We start from the raw sequence: 20,772 nt of genomic DNA, 5'->3' as shown, positions 1-20,772 counted from the left end.
AAGAGAAAATAAAGAAGAAAGAAAAGGAAGCGGGAGAGAAAGATGCGCGCCGCAACAGCCGTCGTCCACCACCGAAACGGTGGCGGGTGCAATGATGGCCTACAACATAAAAAAAAAGATTGGTGGCAGGATTATTATATTCTTATTATTAGCCCCCGCCCCAAGCGGCGTTGACCTACCAGTCCCAGCCCCGTATGGCTAAGAACAGCCCACCGTGGTGAAGGGTGGCAGTTCCTGGCCCTACAGGCTGGAACGGTAGGTCAACGCCGCTTGCGGCGGAGGCTAGCCAGCCACCGAATTTTATCTGTTGTAGGCCGTCACTGTACCCGCGACTGCTTCGGTGGTGGACAACGGCTGTTGTTGCGGCGCGCCTCTTTCTTTCCCTCTTCTTTTTCCTTTATTCTCTATTTTCTCGTCTGTTGTTGTTTTTGTGGCTGTAGAAGAAGGAAAAGAAAATGCACGGGCCTTCTACTGGCTCTGTAGCTGAGCCACCTCCGCTGCCTGATTGATTTATAGGAAGGGAAAGGCGGGGTAACTGTCTCACTTGTTTTCTGTAGACACCGCAACCGCGCCTTAAGGAAGGGAGGAAGGTGAGAGTGAAAGTGGAGAGAGAGAAAGAGGAGCCGTAGTGGAGGGCTAAGGAGTAATTTCGACCACCTGGGGATCTGTAACCTCCACTGCCTCGTGCAGACAGAAGAGAAAATAGAGAAATGAGAAGAAAGAAAAGGAAGCGGGAGAGAAAGACGCGCGCCGCAACAGCCGTCGTCCACCCCCGAAACGGTGGCGGGTACAATGACGGCCTACAACAGATAAAAATTCGGACACAGGCTAGCCCCCACCGCAAGTGGCGGTAACCTACCTGTCCCAGCCCCATCAGGGGAGCACACTGTCCGCACGAGGCAGCGCAGGTGGATCAGCTGCAAGCAGCAGGCGCGTGCATTTTCTTTTAATTCTTCCTACAGCCACAATAACAACATGTCCGCCCACGTTAAAGATGCCCAGGTGGTCGAAATTACTCCGTAGCCCTTCACTACGGCTCCTCTTTCTCTCTTTCCACTGTCATTCCCACCTTCCTCCCACCCTTTAGAGCGCGAATCAGGTGTCAACAGAATCAAGTATGATAGATGCTGCGCCTTTCTCTTCCTGTGAACTAATTATTATTTCAGCACTGATTTTACTTTTTTTTGCAGCTTCGCTGCGGAATAGAGTGTGAAAGTTTTGATAAACCTGGAATCGAATTCGGATTGAACAGCAATGAAAACGATTGGTATGCAATGAAATACTTTTGCCAATATACTGTACTTGTGCACAATTGCCGACCATTAGAAAGATGAAGCTCTAGCGGGACAATGCGGTTCAGAGCTACATATTATAGCCCTTGAAAGAAGCGACGTAACCTCAGCTTTGGCGTCGCAATACGTCAATATATCAACACTATGAGTGTGTTGTATACGTTCTGAACAATTTCCTTTTGATATTGGTGACAGAGCCATACGACCATCAGGCGGCGAAAGGTATGCACAAACAAGAGCCTCTGTGGCCTGGCTAACAATACAGGCGTTTCTCAACTTACCAGATTTTTGTTTTTCAATCGGAAAACATTTATTGTCAGCATTGAATATATGCCACGTGGTCGGCTATTGGTTTTTATTATGAGCGCTGCCACTAAGAGTGCACTCCGGCTCAGTATAATGAAAATTATACCCACCGCCTTTTCTTCAAAACTGGTTTGGTTTGGTTTGTGAGGTTTAACGTCCCAAAGCGACTCAGGCTATGAGAGACGCCGTAGTGGAGGACTCCGGAAATTTCGACCACCTGGGGTTCTTTTACGTGCACTGACATCGCACAGCACACGGACACCTTGCTTTTCGCCTCCACTGAAAAGCTGCCGCCGAGGCCGGAATTAGATCCCGCGTCCTTAGGAACAGTAGTCGAGTGCCGTAACCACTGCGCTGGGTTTTCTTCAAAACTGTTAACTGTTTCGTTTTACAAGCGCCGATCCAGACCGCCAGTGGCTGCGCTTCGATGGAGGCGCAACGAAGAGGCATCCGTGTGGGTAGGGCACTGTAACAGTTTCTGAGATTCCTGAGGCGCTGTTCAGGTGTCCACAGAACATGTGTGACAAATACTGCACCTTTGCTTTCCCGTGAACCAATTATTATTATCATTATTTTAGAAGCACCGCTTACTTCCGGAGGTGGCGGCAAATTTTTAGTTTTGTCCGCAGTCAGCCTACCCGTTGATAGATGGAGCCATACGCGCGGAAAGCGTTCTTTCACGTGCTGCGCGGTGCGCACGCGGGCATCAGCAGAGTAGCTTCGCAGCCACTGGAGTCACCATTCCTGCGAATGCCACGAATGACGCCGGTTCAAGACACCAAGCTCGAGGCTCCGCTTAGATGCTGTGAGTTGTCCAGCTTTCTCGTATACTTGTTTCTTAGAAACGCCGATATGCTGATAGCTCCCGATATCAGTTCCGTGATAGGAGACAGTGCACACAACGCAACCATATGCTTGCGCGTCTGAAACTTTGAGACTTGGTTGAAGGTAAAGGAAAAAATAGGGATGCAAGTCGCTGATAAATTATGCTGATACAATTAAAACCATTCGGTTTTGCAGGTTAATGAGGATTTGTTAGTTTCCTCCAATTTAAAAGATTTTTCATGTGCACTCTGAACATTGTACTCACGGGGAATTACACTTCGAACGCCAATGTAGCGAGCGTGAAAAGTGCGTTTTATCGTCGCGCGGCAAGTACTTGCGGATATGGGGATAATTTGTGAAGACAACTATGAAAGACACGTTAATGTAACGCGATTGTGGTAGTATCCATGTTTTATGAGGTAGTACGAGTCTTCAGGCTCACCCCATCAGCTGAGCGCTGATTTGGCCAAAGAAGCGCTTGCTTCCACTGTTTCTGTGAAGCTTTTGTAAAGATTACTGCACAGAACTGAAGATAACGCCCAAAGGAGCCTTAGGACAGAGGAAGGCGTCACCGTTTGAGGCTCGGTTCGGTTAGTCTCTGTCAGTGGCGTAAAGTTAGCCTCTCCTTCTGACGCCCTTCACCTTTTACGATGGTGCAAAACGTTTTGGAACGTTCATAGTCATCCTGCTCGCATAAAGGTTATCGCGATGCTTGTTCGTGGCATGTTGCATTATGCGGCGCTTGGCTGCGCATAAGCCAGCGTTCACAAATGTAACCGTGAGCTGATTTAAGTAACGGGTGCGGCTTGTCTGAGGCTGTCGCTGAACACCTCATAATAAAGCCGCCTGCTCCCTTGCCCTGGCGTCCGGGTACGACAGGCGACACGCAGACGTGAACTTCGTGGCTTGAGCGTTTCTCGGTTGAGCGTTTCTCGATACTTTGCGCGATCACCTCGGGTCTCTGCAGAGTAAGGATGCAGCCGCTGACAACGCCTAGTGTGCCACAGAGTCAGCGCGGCGGTTTAACATACCTGCCAAGCATTGAGAGTGCGCACGTTTGTTGCATGAAAACACGAAACGTGTCGCCAATCGTCATTGAAGCAGCCACCACTTGCTGTTCCAGCGTTTCCACCAATCGGATCACTCGAAGTCAGGAAGATAGTGACCCTTTCGATAACGATGCAAACTCGAAATACGGACCATGCTGGGTGAATATGCAGACAAGACGAAATTACGAGTGGTTAGCTATTGAATTCGCAGCCAGAAGTTCACAAGATAAGGGAAAGGTGCTGTATCTGTCGCACTTTTTCTGTGGACGTCTGGCCCGCGCATTAAGGAAAGGGGGAAGGTTGAAGTGAAAGCTGGGAGAGAGGCGTTGTAGCTTAGGGCTGCGAAGTAATTTCGGCTACATCGGGAGCTTTAACGTGCACTGACATCGCACAGCACACGGACGCCTCTCCGTTTCGCCTCCATCGAAACGCGGCTACTCCAGTACTACTAAGACTAGAGTCGGCCGGTGCATTCAACTATTGCGCCATCGTGACAGGTAGCGTATTATAACAGAGCCGGCGAATGCGATTTCGAACGAGTCGAGCACACACTGAACGTACCCAGGTGGCTACCACGAGCACAGGTGCTCGGTGAACGCGACCACGAACGCTTGCGAAACAAAGGCGTACTTCATTCGAGCAAACACGTTACCTGAAATTGCAGAACATTTTGAGGACATCTATGGGGTCAATCTGGAATGACAGAAGAGAGACCGGGCGACCTAAGCGGTGAAATTGCGCTGACACTCATGAGGCTATCCTCAAATGCTATTAACATTCAGTATTGAGCAGTGTTTCTCAAATGGGACCTGCCGACCAGAAGGGTGTGTGAAACTATGTTTAGGGCCCGCGAAAACCGCGTCCATACACAAAGGTCGCACGGTAGCTCTGGCCCGACTTAGCCACAGTTTTGCTGAGATAAAAGCATGGAGATTTAAAGCTGACTTTAGTTTCTCAAAGTACCCCGCCGGGGTGGCGCAGTGGTTACGCCGCTCGACTACTTACTGTTCCCAAGATGCGGGATCGAATCCCGGCCTCGGCGGCCGCTTTTCGATGGAGGCGAAAAGCAAGGCGCCCATGTGCTGTGCGACGTCAGTGCACGTTAAGGAACCCTAGGGGGTCGAAATTTCCGCAGTCCTCCACTACACCGTCTCTCATAGTCTGAGTCGCTTTGGCAAGTTAAACCCCACAAACCAAACAAAAACCGACCAGTTTCCCAAAGCGAAAGAAACGCGACTGTGGGAACTGAGCGTCTGCGTGAGAGAGCTAGGAGAGGGCGTCTACGGCATTTGCCGAAAAGTTTAAATTGAGAATTGGATTATAGAAACGCGTAGCATATTAGTCCCATGTTCTCCGCGGACTGACTGATATATAGCAAGGGAAAGGCGCGTTAACTGTCAAAGAGAAAGAGGAGCCGTAGTGGAGGGCTGTGGAGTAATTTCGACCACCTGGGGACCTTTAACGTGCGCTGACATCGCACAGCACACAGACGCCTCTTCGTTTCGCCTTCTCCGTGCCCCTCCGGGGTGGTGCAGTGGTAAGACGCCCGACTATTGTGCCGGAGTACCCGGGTTCGAACCCGACCTCGGCGGCTGCGTTTCGATGGAGGCGAAACGAAGAGGCGTCCGTGTGCTGTGTGATGTCAGCGCACGTTAAAGATCCCTAGGTGGTCGAAATTACTCCGTAGCCCTCCACTACGGCTCCTCTTTCTCTCTTTCCACTTTCACTCCCACCTTCCTCCTGTCCCTTGCGGCGCGGTTGAGGTGTCCACAGAAACCAAGTGAGACAGTTACGCGCCTTTCCCTTCCTATAAATGAATCAGTTCTCCGCGGACACCTGCACCGGCCGTAAGGCAAGAGAGGAAGGTTTTGAGAGCTGAAGGAGAGAAAGAAAAACCATAGCGGAGGGCTTCGGAGTAATTTCGACAATTGGAGGATCTTTAACGTGCGCTGACATGGCAGAGCACGTGGACGCCTCAACTCCATGCGCTTCTCACTCACGATGTCTATACCAGTCGCTGAGCTGCGACGGCCGTTATGCAAGTGCAGCGGGATACTTCGCTGTCTCGGCATGTATATGCGTGTGCTTTGGAATGTGTGACATGGGCTCAGTAGGATTGAAACTGCTGTCGACACGTAACAAGTTTTGGCTACTTCGTGCTTTGCTTTCTGAGGCTGAATGAATAAGCGGAACAGCAGCGCGAACGCTGCCTCATGACCCTTCCGAACTGGTTGTCGAAATGCATTCATTGCAAAGATTTGTTTTTGTTCGTCGACAAGACCGCTAAGGCATAACAACTACAGGGAACCCACTCCGCGACGCAAGAGCTCGGTTTATGACGGAGTGGAGAGGAACTACAAAACCTTCGAGCAGCCGCGGCTTCGCAGCGTACGGCTGTGGAGTTGCGAAAACCGCTCGCGCAGCTGCGCGTGCACACTGTTCCGGAGAAGAATGAGGAGGAGGGGGTACAGTCGCGTACAGACGCACGCAAAACCGCAGATCTTCTCCAGTGGGGTTTCTCATTTTCGCCTTTTTCGATTCCCAGGCTGACAAAGAAGCTGGTTTGAAATGTGTTTTTATCGGTGCTTTTGAAAGCGAGAAATTATGAATAACTGATAGACTGCAGCCACTGCGTGCCTCTTCAGATCCTGAAAAACTACCTGCTAACGTTGTTTTGAAAGGGCACTTGTTGGAAGTCTTGAGATATATAAAAAAAAAAACATTTATTTATTTATTTATTTATTTATTTATTTATTTATTTATTTATTTATTTCCAATACCTCAAAGACCCCAGGAGTACGGGGTTTTACATGAGGGGTAGGCTTGACAGTATTTAACAAAAAAAGTTTTCAATGGCGGTTCTGAAATGGCTTGGGTTAGAGTGAGCGACGATGTCAGCGGGAAGATCGTTCCAGTCGATGGCTGTCCTTACAAAAAATGAGTTGAGGTGCGTTGTCGTTCGGGCATGTGGCGGATAAACAGCAAAGGTGTGGCTGATGCGACTGGATGTTCGATGAATCGGCATGATGACTGCTGTGCTAGATGATAAGGCATGATAAAATTTATGAAATAAAGAGTCTGGATATTTTACGGCGTGTTTGCAAGCTTGGGAGACCGGCATTAGCTTTTAGATTAGTGGCGCTAGTATTACGAGAATAGTCAGAGAAGATAAATCTAGCTGCACGGTTTTGTGTTAATTCAATGGTAGATATCAAGTTTTGAAGATGCGGGTCCCACAATGCGCATGCGTACTCCAATTTGGGCCTTACAAGGGTTACATAAGCTAGATGTTTAACAGAAGAGGGTGCCTGAGCTAGGTTACGCCGAAGAAAGCCAAGTGTGCGGTTAGCATCGTTAGTGACGGATGTAACGTGAGAATGCCATGTAAGATCACTGGAAATTGTGACACCTAATTATTTCAAAAAGGAAATTGTGACACCTAAATATTTCATGAACGCAGATTCGCTACTCGAAGGCGAGATGTAAGCAACGTGTACTCTGAGAGACTCAAAGCGGCACCTTGTGTGTTGTTAAAGTGTGGGAGAGCAAAGAATGATGCGGAAGCCCCGAGGTCTCTATCCAGGCTGTTCAGAAAATGAAGGGTCCAGCCTTCTGATGGAGAATCATTCATAAGCGTGTAAACAGTCTCAAGTGCTCCGGGCGCCAGTTGGGGAGATTTTTCCCTTTGTGACTGCTCACATCAAAGGGGCCCATTCAACTCTTTGGCGACATACGTTTTCGGCAACCCCTCAACAAGGTCAACAAAACTAAACATTGCTGTCTACGATGCCCCATTCGCTTCAGCCGGGTGACGACTACACCGGATGCTACCGGCGCCCGTGTGCTGTGCAATGTCAGTGCACGTTAAAGAACCCCAGGTGGTTAAAATTTCCGGAGTCCTCCACTACGGCGTCTCTCATAGCCTGAGTCGCTTTGGGACGTTAAACTCCACAAAACCAAAACCAACCACAGTGCCTGTCTTCGGGACGTTTTCAACGGGTTCCTTACAATAGCACAAAACTAACCACCTGAGCCTTTAGTTGTTGCCGACAGCGGCCAGGGGAATTTCGCTGCTGCAGCGTTGCTGTCCGAGATTAATTGACTAACTTTAGATCAGTGGTTTCTAAAGACGTGTGTCATTCACCAGAAGGTGAGGCATGCCATTTCTGCGGCAGTTTTCTCTCTCTCCACAAGAGGAACCGCGGGGAAATGCCCGACGACCTGCCATACAGACGGGGACATCTCTCCACGGAAACCTTCGTCTTCTTAGCTCCACAGCTAGTCTGTGTAATGCCTAGTTCAGGTATCTCCTCGAACGAGTGCGCAGTTTTGAGCTCCCAAAGCAGGAGCGCGTTTGAGAATAGGACGATTGACATACCGGTTGTCTGAAGCAGACCGAGTACCGTGATGAGCGCTGCGGCACCGCCAGGGACAAAAATCGGTGCGAGATGCGAGCGGTACGAGATACTTTAACAAAAAACGCTGGCAGCCCCCCCGTTACCATTAACCACACAAATCGTACAAAAAAAGGCTCTGTGATTCAATCAATGTGTTATATTTTGCCCCCTTCCTTGGAACGCGATGGCGGCCAGAGCTGGGCAGGAGAAGGAGAGCAACTACCGCGCGCGAGCACTTAAATACGCGCTAAAATGTAGCGCGGAGAGCACACGCGTATCAATGCTGCGCCTAGAAGAGGACGCGGCCGCGTTGTGCGGAGGTTATAAAAACTCCTCGGAGGGCGCTGGCGCAAAGAGTGGCGCAGTGCCCCCTGGCCCGTTTTCTCCCCTATACTGGCTTCTGAATATAACAAGTGGGCCTCAACGTGCATGTTCCCACACTTGGGTCGAAGAGACTAAGGGTGCATTCAAACATTGCTGGTGAAGTATAATACGCCGAAGCTTTGAGCTGAAGTCTGCCGTACAGATATGGTTAACTTCGGCCACCTGTTGTCCGTTAATGTGCGCAAAAAAATTTGGAGGACGCTTAAGCTTCGCCTTCAAGAGTGGAACGCGATAGCGTTATTGCACCTCGTCGAGAAAACTTATTAAACGCAAGGGTATTGGGGCATCCTCGCACCGGTACCCGCGCGGCCCGAAGGGGAGAAGCGGGTGAGCGAAGATAGTGATCTAAAGAAAGGAAAGACGCTTGATTCTACAACCAGTGAGGGTGCACGGCGAAACGTAAGGGGCGAGTGGCGCGCCACGTGTCGGGGCAGCGCCGCACATTGCGAGGAGGGGTTCTTCTGTGTTTGCCGCAAGATGGATCTGCATGTGCGCAGAGCGCAGAAGAAATGTACACCGCAGTATAACGTTCTACGGCACGTTTCTAAGGCAACACCGCATTCACTAGAAGCGCTTTTGTACCGCTTTCAAGCATCGAACTCGTGGCTGAGTGGTAGCGTCTCCGTCTCACACTCCGGAGACCCTGGTTCCATTCCCACCCAGCCCATCTTGGAAGTTGCTTTTTATTTATGAAGTGCATGCCGGGATTTATCGCTCACGGCCAACGCCGCCGACGACACCGGCTTTTCTGCGACACGAGCTCTTTAACGCTACCGCGTTAAAACCTTAATAGCGTTCCCACATTTCAAGTGTAACAGAAAACTGCTTACACAGCCAGAAATGAAACCTCGCTGTTGTGCTGTGTTGCGGTACGCCTCCGTTGCTAAACCCTCGAGTGCTGGGACCAAAAGGAAACCAAGCATCCATTTGCGACGTTCTAATGGCTAATGCAGTGCAGGTTGATCTACGCGACCCGAAATTAATTCAATTCCTGTGCCCAGTTTTCCTACCAAGCTGATCACTTACGAGAGCACCGGCGACGCGCGTCTACCTCAAGGAAACTGTTGTGCAAGCGCAGAGCTGAAATGCACGGCTCTGAACTGGAAATACCGGATGTCAAATGAGAATAATTTCAGTTGCCTGTTAAAGCGACCTGTTTCAATACATTTGGGCCACGAAATTCTCCATTCAGCATTATCAAGTCCGCAAAATATGCAGCTACATGCTGTTGTAAACGTTACCAACAAGCCTTCTGCTTTTCATAACACTTTATTCTGCGGCATTAAAACGTAAAGCGAGTGCACACTGGTCCCGACATTGCCGACCGAAATTAACTGATTCATTGCCATGCCATGTCGCACCTTGTGTATCTAGTAGATGTGTCCTCTAAACATAGTCTCATCCATACTGAAATGGCAGGTTGCATTAAGTTGCATGTTAAAGCACTCTGACAGACCACAGACGCTGGCAGGAGGAGGGAGTGAAATAGCATAAAATAAATCATACGTTTTTCTTCAGGGGTGATAGTGTAGTGTTTCCTATTACCCGAGCGCTGGTTACACCGTGGTATAATTAGACATTCGTATTCTTCTGCATTTGTCTGCCGTCGCTTGTGGATTGAACGACAAATTCCGCTGCTTCCGGGCCGGTGTGAAGCAACCGCAGAGTGCTTGGTAAAAAGATTTAGTAGAATAAATTCATTTTGCGAGGTGAGTTTTTTTACCTGCCATGCGCCTTGCCAAATGCATGTCGGTAGCGATAAAAAAAGGCACTTTCGAATAAAAGCTCGATCTCGACTGCCGGCGGCTATGTTTGGATGGAGGCGGAACGAAGTGGCAATCGAGTGCTGTGCGATGTCAGTGCACGTTAAATATCCACAGGTGGTCTAAATTACTCCGTAGCCCTCCACTACGGCACCCATTTAACTCTTTCCACTTGCTCTTCCACCTTCCTTCCCTTACGGCGCGGTTCAGGTGTTCACAGTACAAGTGTGATAGGTGCTGCGCCTTTCCTTTCCTGTGTACCAATTATTAATATTAATATTATTATTATTGCTGTTGAATGTAATCATAAAGCCTTTCATGTATTTCCTAACCTTGTGCCTTAACAGTGATGATTGGCACTTGGGAGGAGACATGTTCGCGGTACTGCGTATGAACCTTAAAAAAAAAAAAAAAACTAACAGTATTTTCTCTCATCTACTCACATTTGTCACTCTCAGGTCTCCACACCCACCGTGCGATGAAACGAGTCTTGGAGTTTGGAGATCCGTGGTCAGTGCTCCTTTACGTGGACGACTTTGTCCTGAAGCTGGAGACACCATGGCCCGTGGACGTCCCACTCCCGATGGTTACTCCACGGGTAACGACGCTGGACGCCTGCTGGTTACAAACCAGGAGTCTCTCTGTGGCGTCGTCAACCAACTGCCTAAACGGGACATGGACACCGAGAGTTCTGTTCGCCGATTGTATGTCCTTCGAGTCCTCAGAATCGTTCGAGGTGTCCGCGAGCGAGTTACTAAGCGATTCCGACAAAATTTGCATCGTTGACAACAGGAACAAGATGTGCAAGCTAATTTATATGTTCCGGAACGCCAAGATTCTCGCTCTGCACTACGACCTACGCTGCGATGCCGTGGACCTGGATGAGCCGTACAGGGACCGCCGAGAGTCGCATGTGTCATCAAGTGAGCTGAGGGAGCTGGATGACAGTACGAAGATAGGGTGTGTCATCAGGCTACTCCCCACCGAGGAAACAGTGTCTGAAGTCAGGCGCACGTGGCCTCACGTAAGTGACGACGACGATCTCTCACGCTACCTGCGTGCCACTGCTGCGTCGGGCCGGTGGTTTTGACGTATACACCGAGCCCTTGAAATGATCGATAATATTTAACGGCTTCAAAACCAGGGCTGTTGAACACTGTTAAAGGAGCCATCGATGGTAGCTTTTGTCCCTTGGACCGGCAATGAGCGCATCCTGCCGACCGGAGCGATTAACGCGATGCATAATTATAGTCCGGAATTGTGATAGTACGCGAATTCGATGGTAACTTAGTCATTAGTGGCCGCAAACCTTTACCACTCTGTATATTACCAATACGACCGCAGGAGTTTGCAGGCTGGCGCAAAATACCCGGTGGTTTCTAATGCAACGTCCTTGCGTATTAATGCCGTGTCGCAGGAAAGCCGGCGTCGGCGCTGTCGTGGTTGTAACGCATAAAATCAGCCTTTGCATTACAGTTTCCCCGATCTATGTGACTTCAGACTTACAAAATTTCAAAAAAAAAAAAAAAACGGATACCACACGAGCACCTTTTACTTTGACCCTCAGTGATAAATACAGAAATTATAAATCATTTTACACTGATGGCTCTAAAGTGCCATAGTAAAAGACAACCAAGAACAAATAGTAGGTTACCTCAGTGCGCTTCCATTTTCACTGCCGAGTGCTATGCGATCGCCGTAGCAGTCGAAAAAAACAATAAACGAGAATATGAAGAAAAGTGTAATTTACACCTATTCCTTAAGTGCACTCAGAGCATTTCACCCTAGAAAGTCATTTACACCATTGATTGGAAATATCATACAAAACATAGCAAAAGCCCCAGCACAGGGGCAGAGCATATACTGTGCTGGGTTCCAAGTCATGTTGGAATTAAAGGCAATTTGAGAGCAGATGAGTGTGCTGCACAAGCACAACACGAAACAATTAAGAAAGTACGCATTCCCTACAAGGACAGCTTAAAGTTAGTGCACTACAAGTTGAAAGAAAACTGGCAGTCAAAATGAAATAAAGAATTGAAAAATAGGCGTTCTTGATGAGAGCACGACTTCCATTCCTACCCTTGGGGAATGGAAGTCATGCTCTCATCAAGAACGTTTCACTAAGTCATCGTATGTCGCCTGTGCATCGTACACACACACCTTACACACAGCTTTATTGTCGCAAAACTGGAAAGACCGACATGTGGACTGCGTCGAAAAGAGATGACATACACATTTTATGCTCATGCAAAAAACTGGACAAGATGAGAAAAAAACACTTCCCACAATTCTTCAACGAACACATTCCTTTCCATCCTCGCCTACTTCTAGGAGATGACTCATTTGCAAATAAATTGTGTGTTGTTTCATTCCTAAAATAAGCAAGGTTTTTAAATGAATTATAGATTTTTTAATAAACTTTTCAGACCCATCACACGCATAACAAACTAAACCTCGCGCTTGGCGCATGGTGGCCTTAGTAGCCTATATGCCATTAAACCCCACTAAACTAAACTGAAATAGTTCTGCAAACCCGCGGAATCAAACTCTCGGACACGGACATGATTTATTGCTAAATCTCTGGCTCAGATGTTCTTTTTCCAGCGTTAATTGTGATTTCAAACCTTTCTGATTTCCCTTTAGCATGCACTTTCAGAACAAGTTGAAGGCTAGTTTGAGAGAGATTGGAACCAACCCCATATGTGCATCTGCCGTATCTTTTTTCTGCTCTCAGGTCGGAGGGCGGATCAAAATTACTGAAAGGTCAGAATTAGGCAAGGGCTCGGCGAGCTTTTGTTGTTCTTTATTGCTGACTTTAGCATAGGACAGGTACAAAACGTAATGGCCAAACACGTCAGCAAGACATTTACTGACATGACATATTAAAAATGTTTCAACAGAACCAGTTCATAAAGTATTCCAATCCATGTTGGCTGGTCTCCTTAGATTTAATCTTTCCGTAGGTTAGCCTCTATGTAACATGCAGGATCACAGAAGAGGTGGCTTCTGCGCATGCTAGGTATTCTGAAGGCTGCACCTACATTCAATTTTAAGCCTTTATTTTAAATGAAAAGATGGTAGTAAAGCGATAACGCGTCTATTCTCAAGAAAACGTTGAAGCGTCCCCCTAAGTTTAAAGTAAAGGCCTTGCTTGGCTTGTAAATGGCATCTGAAAAATGCGTCGGTCTCCACCCATGTTGTGGCAACAGATAAATCTCACAATGTTTATCAAAATTGCGAAGCAACTGTTCTTTGCGCATCCATCTTCGCATTTAATATTTATCTTCTTGTCAAATTGGAGGCCAGTTTCCGAAATTATTTCGAGCTTATATCATATTTAGCTTGAATTGTATGTCGTGCGATGTCAGCGCACGTTAAAGATCCCCAGGTGGTCAAAATTACTCCGTAGCCCTCCCCTACGGCTTTTCTTTCTCTCCACTTTCACTCCCACCTTCCCCCCTTCTCCCACGGCGCAGTTGAGGTGTACCCACAGGAAACAAGTGAGACGGTTACCGCGCCTTTCCCTTCCTATAAATCAATCAGTTTAATTGTATTCCATTAATTATTCTAAAGGAGGTGTCCACCGATAAGTGAGACAATGCGCCCTTGTTTTCCTCACAGCCGACTTTTAAATTTCGAAAAAGGCACACTGCCAAACTGTTTCAGTCCTTCAATGCTAAAGTGCCAAACAGTGCTTTCGCAAATATTCTCAATTAAGCTGTTTTAGTTCAAGAGTGCGAAAACTATTCTCAAAGATTTGTTTGTTCCTCTTCTTCCACAGGTGCATCGCATCAACGCTGTCTCTGGCCAAGACACTTTATTGCTGGTGGCGTTGCCGAACTGTTCACCTGTGCGATCGAATTAGAATCCCCTCAGGTAAAACTCAGGAATGCCCTCAGGGAGCATTCGAATCCACTTGATGTTTAGCTTTGCGGCCAAGATTTCCAACTACGGCCGCTTGTTCACTGCCGAAGCCAGCGAGGCTGAGGTCGCATCAGAAATTCCATCACTTGATGTAATAATAATAATAATAATAATAATAATAATAATAATAATAATAATAATAATAATAATAATAATAATAATAATAATAATAATAATAATAATAATAATAATAATAATAATAATAATAATAATAATAATATAAAAACTTTATTTCACCACCACAAAGTACATGGTGGCAGGATGCCTACAGTAAAAGCTGCCTCTTGGGCAGCTTGACAAGGCCACAGGCACCCAGCCGTTTACTTTGGCAGATATTTAGAAAAACGACAATACATGTATCACATGTGCTTAGGGTAACCTAATAAGCACAGTCATCTTTTGCGCATTATAGTCTACATGTTCACGTGAAAAGAATACGTTCTAAAGGCGAATAGTTATCACGGTAGCCACGAAAATTTTGTTGCGGCGGTCGCCTTAGCCGAGCCGTGATGTAAGAAGAGGGAAGGCCTGAAGGATGATAGTGATATAAAGAACGGGGAAATTTATCTCTCGTGTTGTTTTCGTGCAGCATGGAGCTCTTTGACGTGACCTTTAAATGCACATGACACAAAGTTTGGTTTTGTCTGCATCGCAGTGCGGCCAGACTTTGAAACTTCCGTACGTTACCCTCCTCGAGTATGTTGCCTGCGCTCTTCAAATGGGTTTAGAACGAGAGTGTTGTAAGCGCTATAATCGTGTGAACGCAGCATGAAAGGGGTCACGAGATAAGCCTTTCACATGGCTATCGCTGTCGCTTCGCAGTTGCTTATGATTCACATTTTTTACATGGCCTAGTAACAAGTGACATTGTCTAGATTAAGCAGCGTTAGTACTCAAGTAGGCATCGTGCTATCCTGAAGAGGACAGTGTTGATTTCCGCCAGTTGTGCATACATTGTAGCGATATCTGCAACCATTTAAGGCTAGTCATTGAGTGATGTCTTTTAATCTTATCTGTATGGCGCCTAATTGATTTCTAATGATAATAATTTCTGATTTCGCGCTCAGCTGTAAACGCGTGAGGAGACGCAATTATGCGTGAACGGGTGTTCAATATAGACGAGATTACGCGTATCCCCATATTAAACTGTTAGCTTTCGCGGCATAAGTTTTTTAAGGAACACGGTATCTAATATTGAATGGCATCTGAGTAGTTAGCGAGCTTGACTGCTGTACGCAAGGGTGCGGGATCGAATCCTCAGCCGCAGCGGCAGGTTTTTCGATGGAGGTGAAAAGCAAGGTGCCCGCGTGCTTTGCGATGTCAGTGCATGTTAAAGAACCACGGATTGTCTAAATTTCCGGAGACCTCTACTACAGCGCCTATCATAGCCTTTTGGGCGATAATACGTAAACCAAAAAGTTCCCTCGCGGCTGAAGTATAATCGTCCAAACGCTAGTAGCTTCAAATCAAATAGAGCTGCAAACTGGGATAATTGCAATGTACTCAATTATGAATAACCGGCGCGAAACGCACAGACAGGCAGAGGAAACGACAAATATGCAGTGACTTATACCCTTTGTGAGACAGCGCGGCGTTTGCCCTCTGCCCAGCGTGTTTTTGCAAATCCAGTTTTAGATCCCCCGAAAAAAAAAAAATCCTTATTGAAACCGATGGCTCGATAAACAAAAGTTTTAGCCCGTACTTAACCGTATTTTATGATATCCAGTACACCTCGCAGTCTCAGAAGAAAATAATTATTCTTTGGTAATCGCCTCTTTCATAAAACATTCGATCTTCTGTGCAAGAACTAATAGCACGGGTTCACAATACCTCAATGTTTAGGCCAAAATGCGAAACTTAAAGCCGAAATATCCTTTATCGCCTAAAGTTGTAACTTGAAAGACTGTGCATCGACGTTGAAACGAATACTTCGTTTTGAAAGATGATTGGCTGGAAACTCGCGGCAAATTTGACTGTATGTTGAGCACAAAAGGTACAGTTCTACTTTCTTGCTTTCTTCTGTTCTACGAGTAGAAGCCGTTATGTTAGCAGTGCTTTTGTTCTGCTTTCTGGGTAAAACATGACATGGTATATTATTGCGTAGTAGGCTGCAATTCGTTGCGTTTCTATAGTTCTTTTCTGTCAAAACCAGCGTTCCTTGATTAGAACATTGTACCGTATCGATGCATGCCAACTTCTAATCATACTGGCTGTCCCTTCCAGGAACCTTCAGAGATAGGGTGCTGAAAACAGCTATGAAAATCTGGAATACTCTATACAAGAAACCACAAGTCGCTTCTATCATTCGAGATAAATCTAGGCGCATCTCTCGTCAGAGATCGCAGCCGCGTGCCGGAGGGTTTACGAAGCAACGCCTATGCGTCGCAGTGAAGGTTTCCAGACAGGGTTGACAACACGGGGTACCTTACATTTGCTTCCCTTAGAAAACTGAAAACACACGACAAATCTACAAGTCCATCTTCGCCTAAAATCAGTTTTGGGTGAAAAAGAATGTGTTGTTTGTAAAATGGGGTAAAATACTTTTTCTTAGTGTTTCGAGACCTGTGCATGACAATAAAACGTGGTTAACAGTTGTTCTTCACATTCTTCGCATTGAGGTTTGTCTTTTTTTGTCAGCAGAAAATTGTGTGAGGTGAGTGTGCCCTGATTGATTGATTCCAATCAATCAATCAATAAATCAATCTATCAGGTGTGTGTGTCCAATGCGGAGGCGCATAGTATTACTTAGAATACTATGCCGCCTCCGCATTGGACACACGCACCTGACACATGTTCTGCTGACAAAAAAAGACAAACCTCAATGCAAAGAATGTGGAGAGAAACTAACTCTTAACCACATTTATTCTCATGCACAGGTCGCGAAACCCTAAGAAAAAAATATTTTACCCCATTTTACAAACAGCACATTCCTTTTCACCCCAAACTGATTTTAGGCGAAGATGGACTTGCAGATTTGTCGTGTCTTTTCAGTTTTCTAAGGGAAGCAAATGTCTTGCACGAACTGTAGAATAAATCAAGTGTGCATCAGTACACAAATTAAAACCTCATGATTTCCACATCATTGCGTTAGCAGCTTATGCGCCATAAAACCAACGCAACCCGTTTCCTAAAAGGAGACTTTGTAAACAAACGGTAGTTTAAACACACCCGTTTCCCCCCCTTTTTTTTTTTTTTCGCAAAACAAATTAACCTTGCTGTTGGTGCGCGATAGCCTTAGTTGGTTATGCGCCAAAAAAACCCAACAGAACACAACACATTGCCGCGTGTTTTTCAGTTTAAATCAGTTTAAATGCCTCTACCACTTTTTACTGCCCCTAATCGTGCTCCAGACGATACTATTTGTGAGCTCCACATCTGAATTCACTGATCGATATTGATCTTTGTAGATGATCGTCGGTTCTAGGCTAATATTAACAACTATAAAAACCCAACACCATACAACACATTGCCGCGTGCTTTTCAGTTTAAATCAGTTGAAATGCCTCTACCATTTTTTACTGCCCCTAATCGTGCTCCAGACGATACAATTTGTGAGCTCCACATCTGAATTCACTGATCGATATTGATATTCGTAGATGATCGTCGGTTCTAGGCGAATATTAACAACTATAAAAACCCAACACCATACAACACATTACCGCGTGCTTTTCAGTTTAAATCAGTTTAAATGCCTCTACTATTTTTTACTGCCCCTAATCGTGCTCCAGGCGATACTATTTGTGAGCTCCACATCTGAATTCACTGATCGATATTGATTTTTGTAGGTGATCGTCGGTTCTGGGCTAGCGTTAACCGCTATCTCCGCCTTCCCTTTTCTTCGCAGCCTGTCTGCGTCCCTAGCGGCTATCCCGCACTTAGCCAACATGGACGCCGAGCTGCGGGGGCTCCTGAAGATGCATCGCCGCGTCTAGAGGGTGTTTCGCTCTGGTGTTGGGGAGGCATAAGGCCCACATCCGTGGCCATTCTCGGCTCGCAACTCCACGCATTGCGACTGGTGTCTTGCGAAGAATCGCGCCTGCACACTCTGCTGGACTCCAACGCTTTCCTCCAACTCGAAACGGTGGAGCTGTGCGAAAAGTGTTCTTCTTCGCCACCAGGGTTTCCGTGCCTGGAGGAGCTGACTCGACTGCGCCCAACCTGGAGCCGGATGACCTGGACGTTCTGGTGGTACGCCTTCATCGCGCTGCGTCCCTTACAAATCGACAGCTATGGCCTGTGGTTGTTCCAGAGCTTCGGCGCTCCACGGTGAAGCGCGCCTCTATCGTGGTGCGAGCTCGCCTGCTGCATGTGTGCGCTGTCCGTGCTGTGGTAACAGTGCAAGAATGACTACCGGCATCCCAGACTGTTTACGAATGGCGACTAAATTAATGTTCTATTTCTCGTGACGTGACGCGTCACGCTACGCGCTGATATTATATGTTGCGAGTAAAAGCAAGCCTTTATTTCGGCACCTCTGTGTTGTGTACTTCCTCGACTGTCGTCCCTATTCGCGCTGTATATTTCAATCTGAACCACTTTGAGACACTTGAGATATATTCGGTTATGTCTCTCGAAGATTCAGGATCGTGGGTTATGTGTCATAGTAGAGATAAAGACAGCGAAAAGGTTTTTGATAGCCTGGCTTAGCTTCATGCGTGTCCGGTGCTCAGGGGACAGCTCGACAACATTTTTCTCACTCCACATAATTTTACATGCAATTGAACAATTTTTAGTTTCCTGTGCTAATAATTGGGATTTTTACGGCTATAAGAAAAATTTGTTTGTTTAGAATTGGGATTGTGCACCTTTTGTCATATTTAGAGTGGTTCGCATTGAACCTGTGCTTGTAGTTGTGGTGGTGGTGTGTAATACCGATTTTGTGCGATAAAATGTGCTGCTGTGTGTGTGTCGTTACGTCATGATAAAAAAGGAACACAGAACGAAAAAGGCAAGTGAGGTAACGCACACCACAAGCACTAACTTCCGACTTGAAGGAACCCAGAATTGCATTGGCGAACGAGACCTGAGCAGTCTAACAATTGAATGGGACATGCGCTTACTAAGGCGAAAGCATTTAATGGCTCATTGTGTCGTGGACAAAATGTGTCCCGCTTTTGTGAAGTTCTGATTGGCAGAGGCAGGATGACGTCATAGAGGTCTCGACCACTCACAGCATCGCCATAGTATGCGCGAATGCGTGCCTTATATGGCCATATGTCACCTAATGTCACCAAGTTAACTAATGAAGTAATTGATCAATTGACTAACATTTTCCTAAATTATATATTTACCTGCTTATTTACCACATAATTAGTTAATAATTAGTGCCAGTTGCGCAACAGAATGCGGAACTCAGGCTGTTGCCTTTCATTACTTTAGTCGCTAAAGTCCCTCGTAATTTTTTTTTCTCCGGCCTCGTTCGTCATCGTCTGCTGTTCCTTTCAAATCGGAAATTAGCTCTTTTGGTGTGTGTTATTTATTTACATATACCTTACAGGCCTCCAGAGAGGCATTGTGTAGGGGGGGACAAATACAGATATCCGCAAAGTGGGTAAAAAACAATCACAATCGCAAGTACAGGAAAACAGTGGTAATTATACAAATCTATAAACATATCGCAACGCAGAGGGAGTTATAAGAACTACTAAGCACAAATCATATAAGGCAAGCGAGAAGATGCAAAAAAAAAAAAATGTAGATTGAACTATGCCACAGAACTACTGCGCATCAAAAAAGCCCCTTCAAGGAATAGTTGCATAAATGACGGGAACGTACATGATATGCTAAGCGTTATCAATGAAGTGCTTTAGTAGATCTTCGCGAAACGCTTCGTGAATGTGGAGAGATGCAATGCTATTCGGAAGATTATTCCACAGGCGGATGGCGCGCGGGAGTGATGAGAAGTTAAAAGCGTTAGAACTGTCGTAAATGCGAGCATATTGTCCTCTTTCTTGCTGCGCTTTGTTTCTTCATATGTGGAACAATAAACATTAGCCCAAATTTCCATCCTTGTGAGCCGTTACGTCAACGCCAGTGAATCCAAACTTTAAATATGTAGATATATGCAAACATCCAAAAGTTTAGTTTTACACGTGACTGCGTGTTCTTGATTTGGGTTCTCAGACGGGCGACTTGTATGGTTTGTCTGACCACGTTTTGGCAAAGACAAGACCTGCATCCGACTGTTGCTTAGAAAGTTTCTTAATTTGCGCCGAGGAAATAAAACGTTCCTTAGATACGACATACGTTTCTGGTAAATATATGCGGGATAGCAACGAAGCACATCCTCCTCTTGTTGGCCCTCACCTTGGTTTAAAGCATGTCAAACCTAAATGAATTAAAATTGGGCATTTGATATTTATAAACCGAAAGAGGGGGTAGTGTGCGCGCTAAATTCCACAGCAGGTGGCGAACATCCACTTTTGCAGCTGGTTTGGAACACTTCGGGCATATGGTTGGTCCGATGTCTGCTTGCGATTCCCATCGGCATGTTACCGACGGGGTAAGGGCCGCCCCAGCTCTTATTCTTCTAAGGGAAACCTCCTCCAATCTCAAGTTATGAGAGAGGGCGAATGTACACCGGGGCTCTGGAGTAATCTCGATCACTTGGGGATGTTAACGTGCACTGACATTGTACAGCACATGGATGCCTCATCGTTTCACCTCCATCGAAACGCAGCCGCCAGCGGGGGAAATCGAACCCGGCCACTCCGCTACAGAGGTCGATGTTAACCATATCACCTCCGTGGAGGGTTGCCCCAAAGGTTGGCGACAAGAGCTTCATGGCGATCGCCGAATCTGCGATGATGATAGATTGTAGCGCGCGCACTTC

General features: G+C 46.5%; 1 protein-coding gene across 1 annotated transcript; it reads left to right on the top strand.

Annotated features, from left to right (window-relative positions):
• Positions 1-2,257: 2,257 nt before the first annotated feature.
• LOC146173453 (uncharacterized) lies at positions 2,258-18,929 on the top strand. The gene is made up of 4 exons (XM_084585609.1): positions 2,258-2,403; positions 10,475-11,040; positions 13,798-13,892; positions 17,785-18,929. Exons 1-3 carry the CDS (start codon positions 2,349-2,351, stop codon positions 13,879-13,881), a joined length of 705 nt encoding a protein of 234 aa, XP_084441735.1. The 5' UTR covers positions 2,258-2,348; the 3' UTR covers positions 13,882-13,892; positions 17,785-18,929.
• The last annotated feature ends 1,843 nt before the right edge of the window (positions 18,930-20,772 follow it).

This window comes from Amblyomma maculatum, chromosome 11 (genome assembly GCF_055883805.1).
Source record: "Amblyomma maculatum isolate TAMU_Amacu chromosome 11, ASM5588380v1, whole genome shotgun sequence".
NCBI classification, from domain to species: domain Eukaryota; kingdom Metazoa; phylum Arthropoda; class Arachnida; order Ixodida; family Ixodidae; genus Amblyomma; species Amblyomma maculatum.
Note: the sequence above shows the minus strand (reverse complement) of the source record. Positions and strands in the feature narration are given on the sequence as shown.

Coding starts and splice junctions, on each gene's coding strand:
- LOC146173453 (XM_084585609.1), top strand. CDS start 2,349: ATGCCACGAATGACGCCGGTTCAAGACACCAAGCTCGAGGCTCCGCTT. Junction 2,404..10,474: donor CGAGGCTCCGCTTAGATGCT/GTGAGTTGTCCA, acceptor TGTCACTCTCAG/GTCTCCACACCCACCGTGCG. Junction 11,041..13,797: donor TCAGGCGCACGTGGCCTCAC/GTAAGTGACGAC, acceptor CTTCTTCCACAG/GTGCATCGCATCAACGCTGT.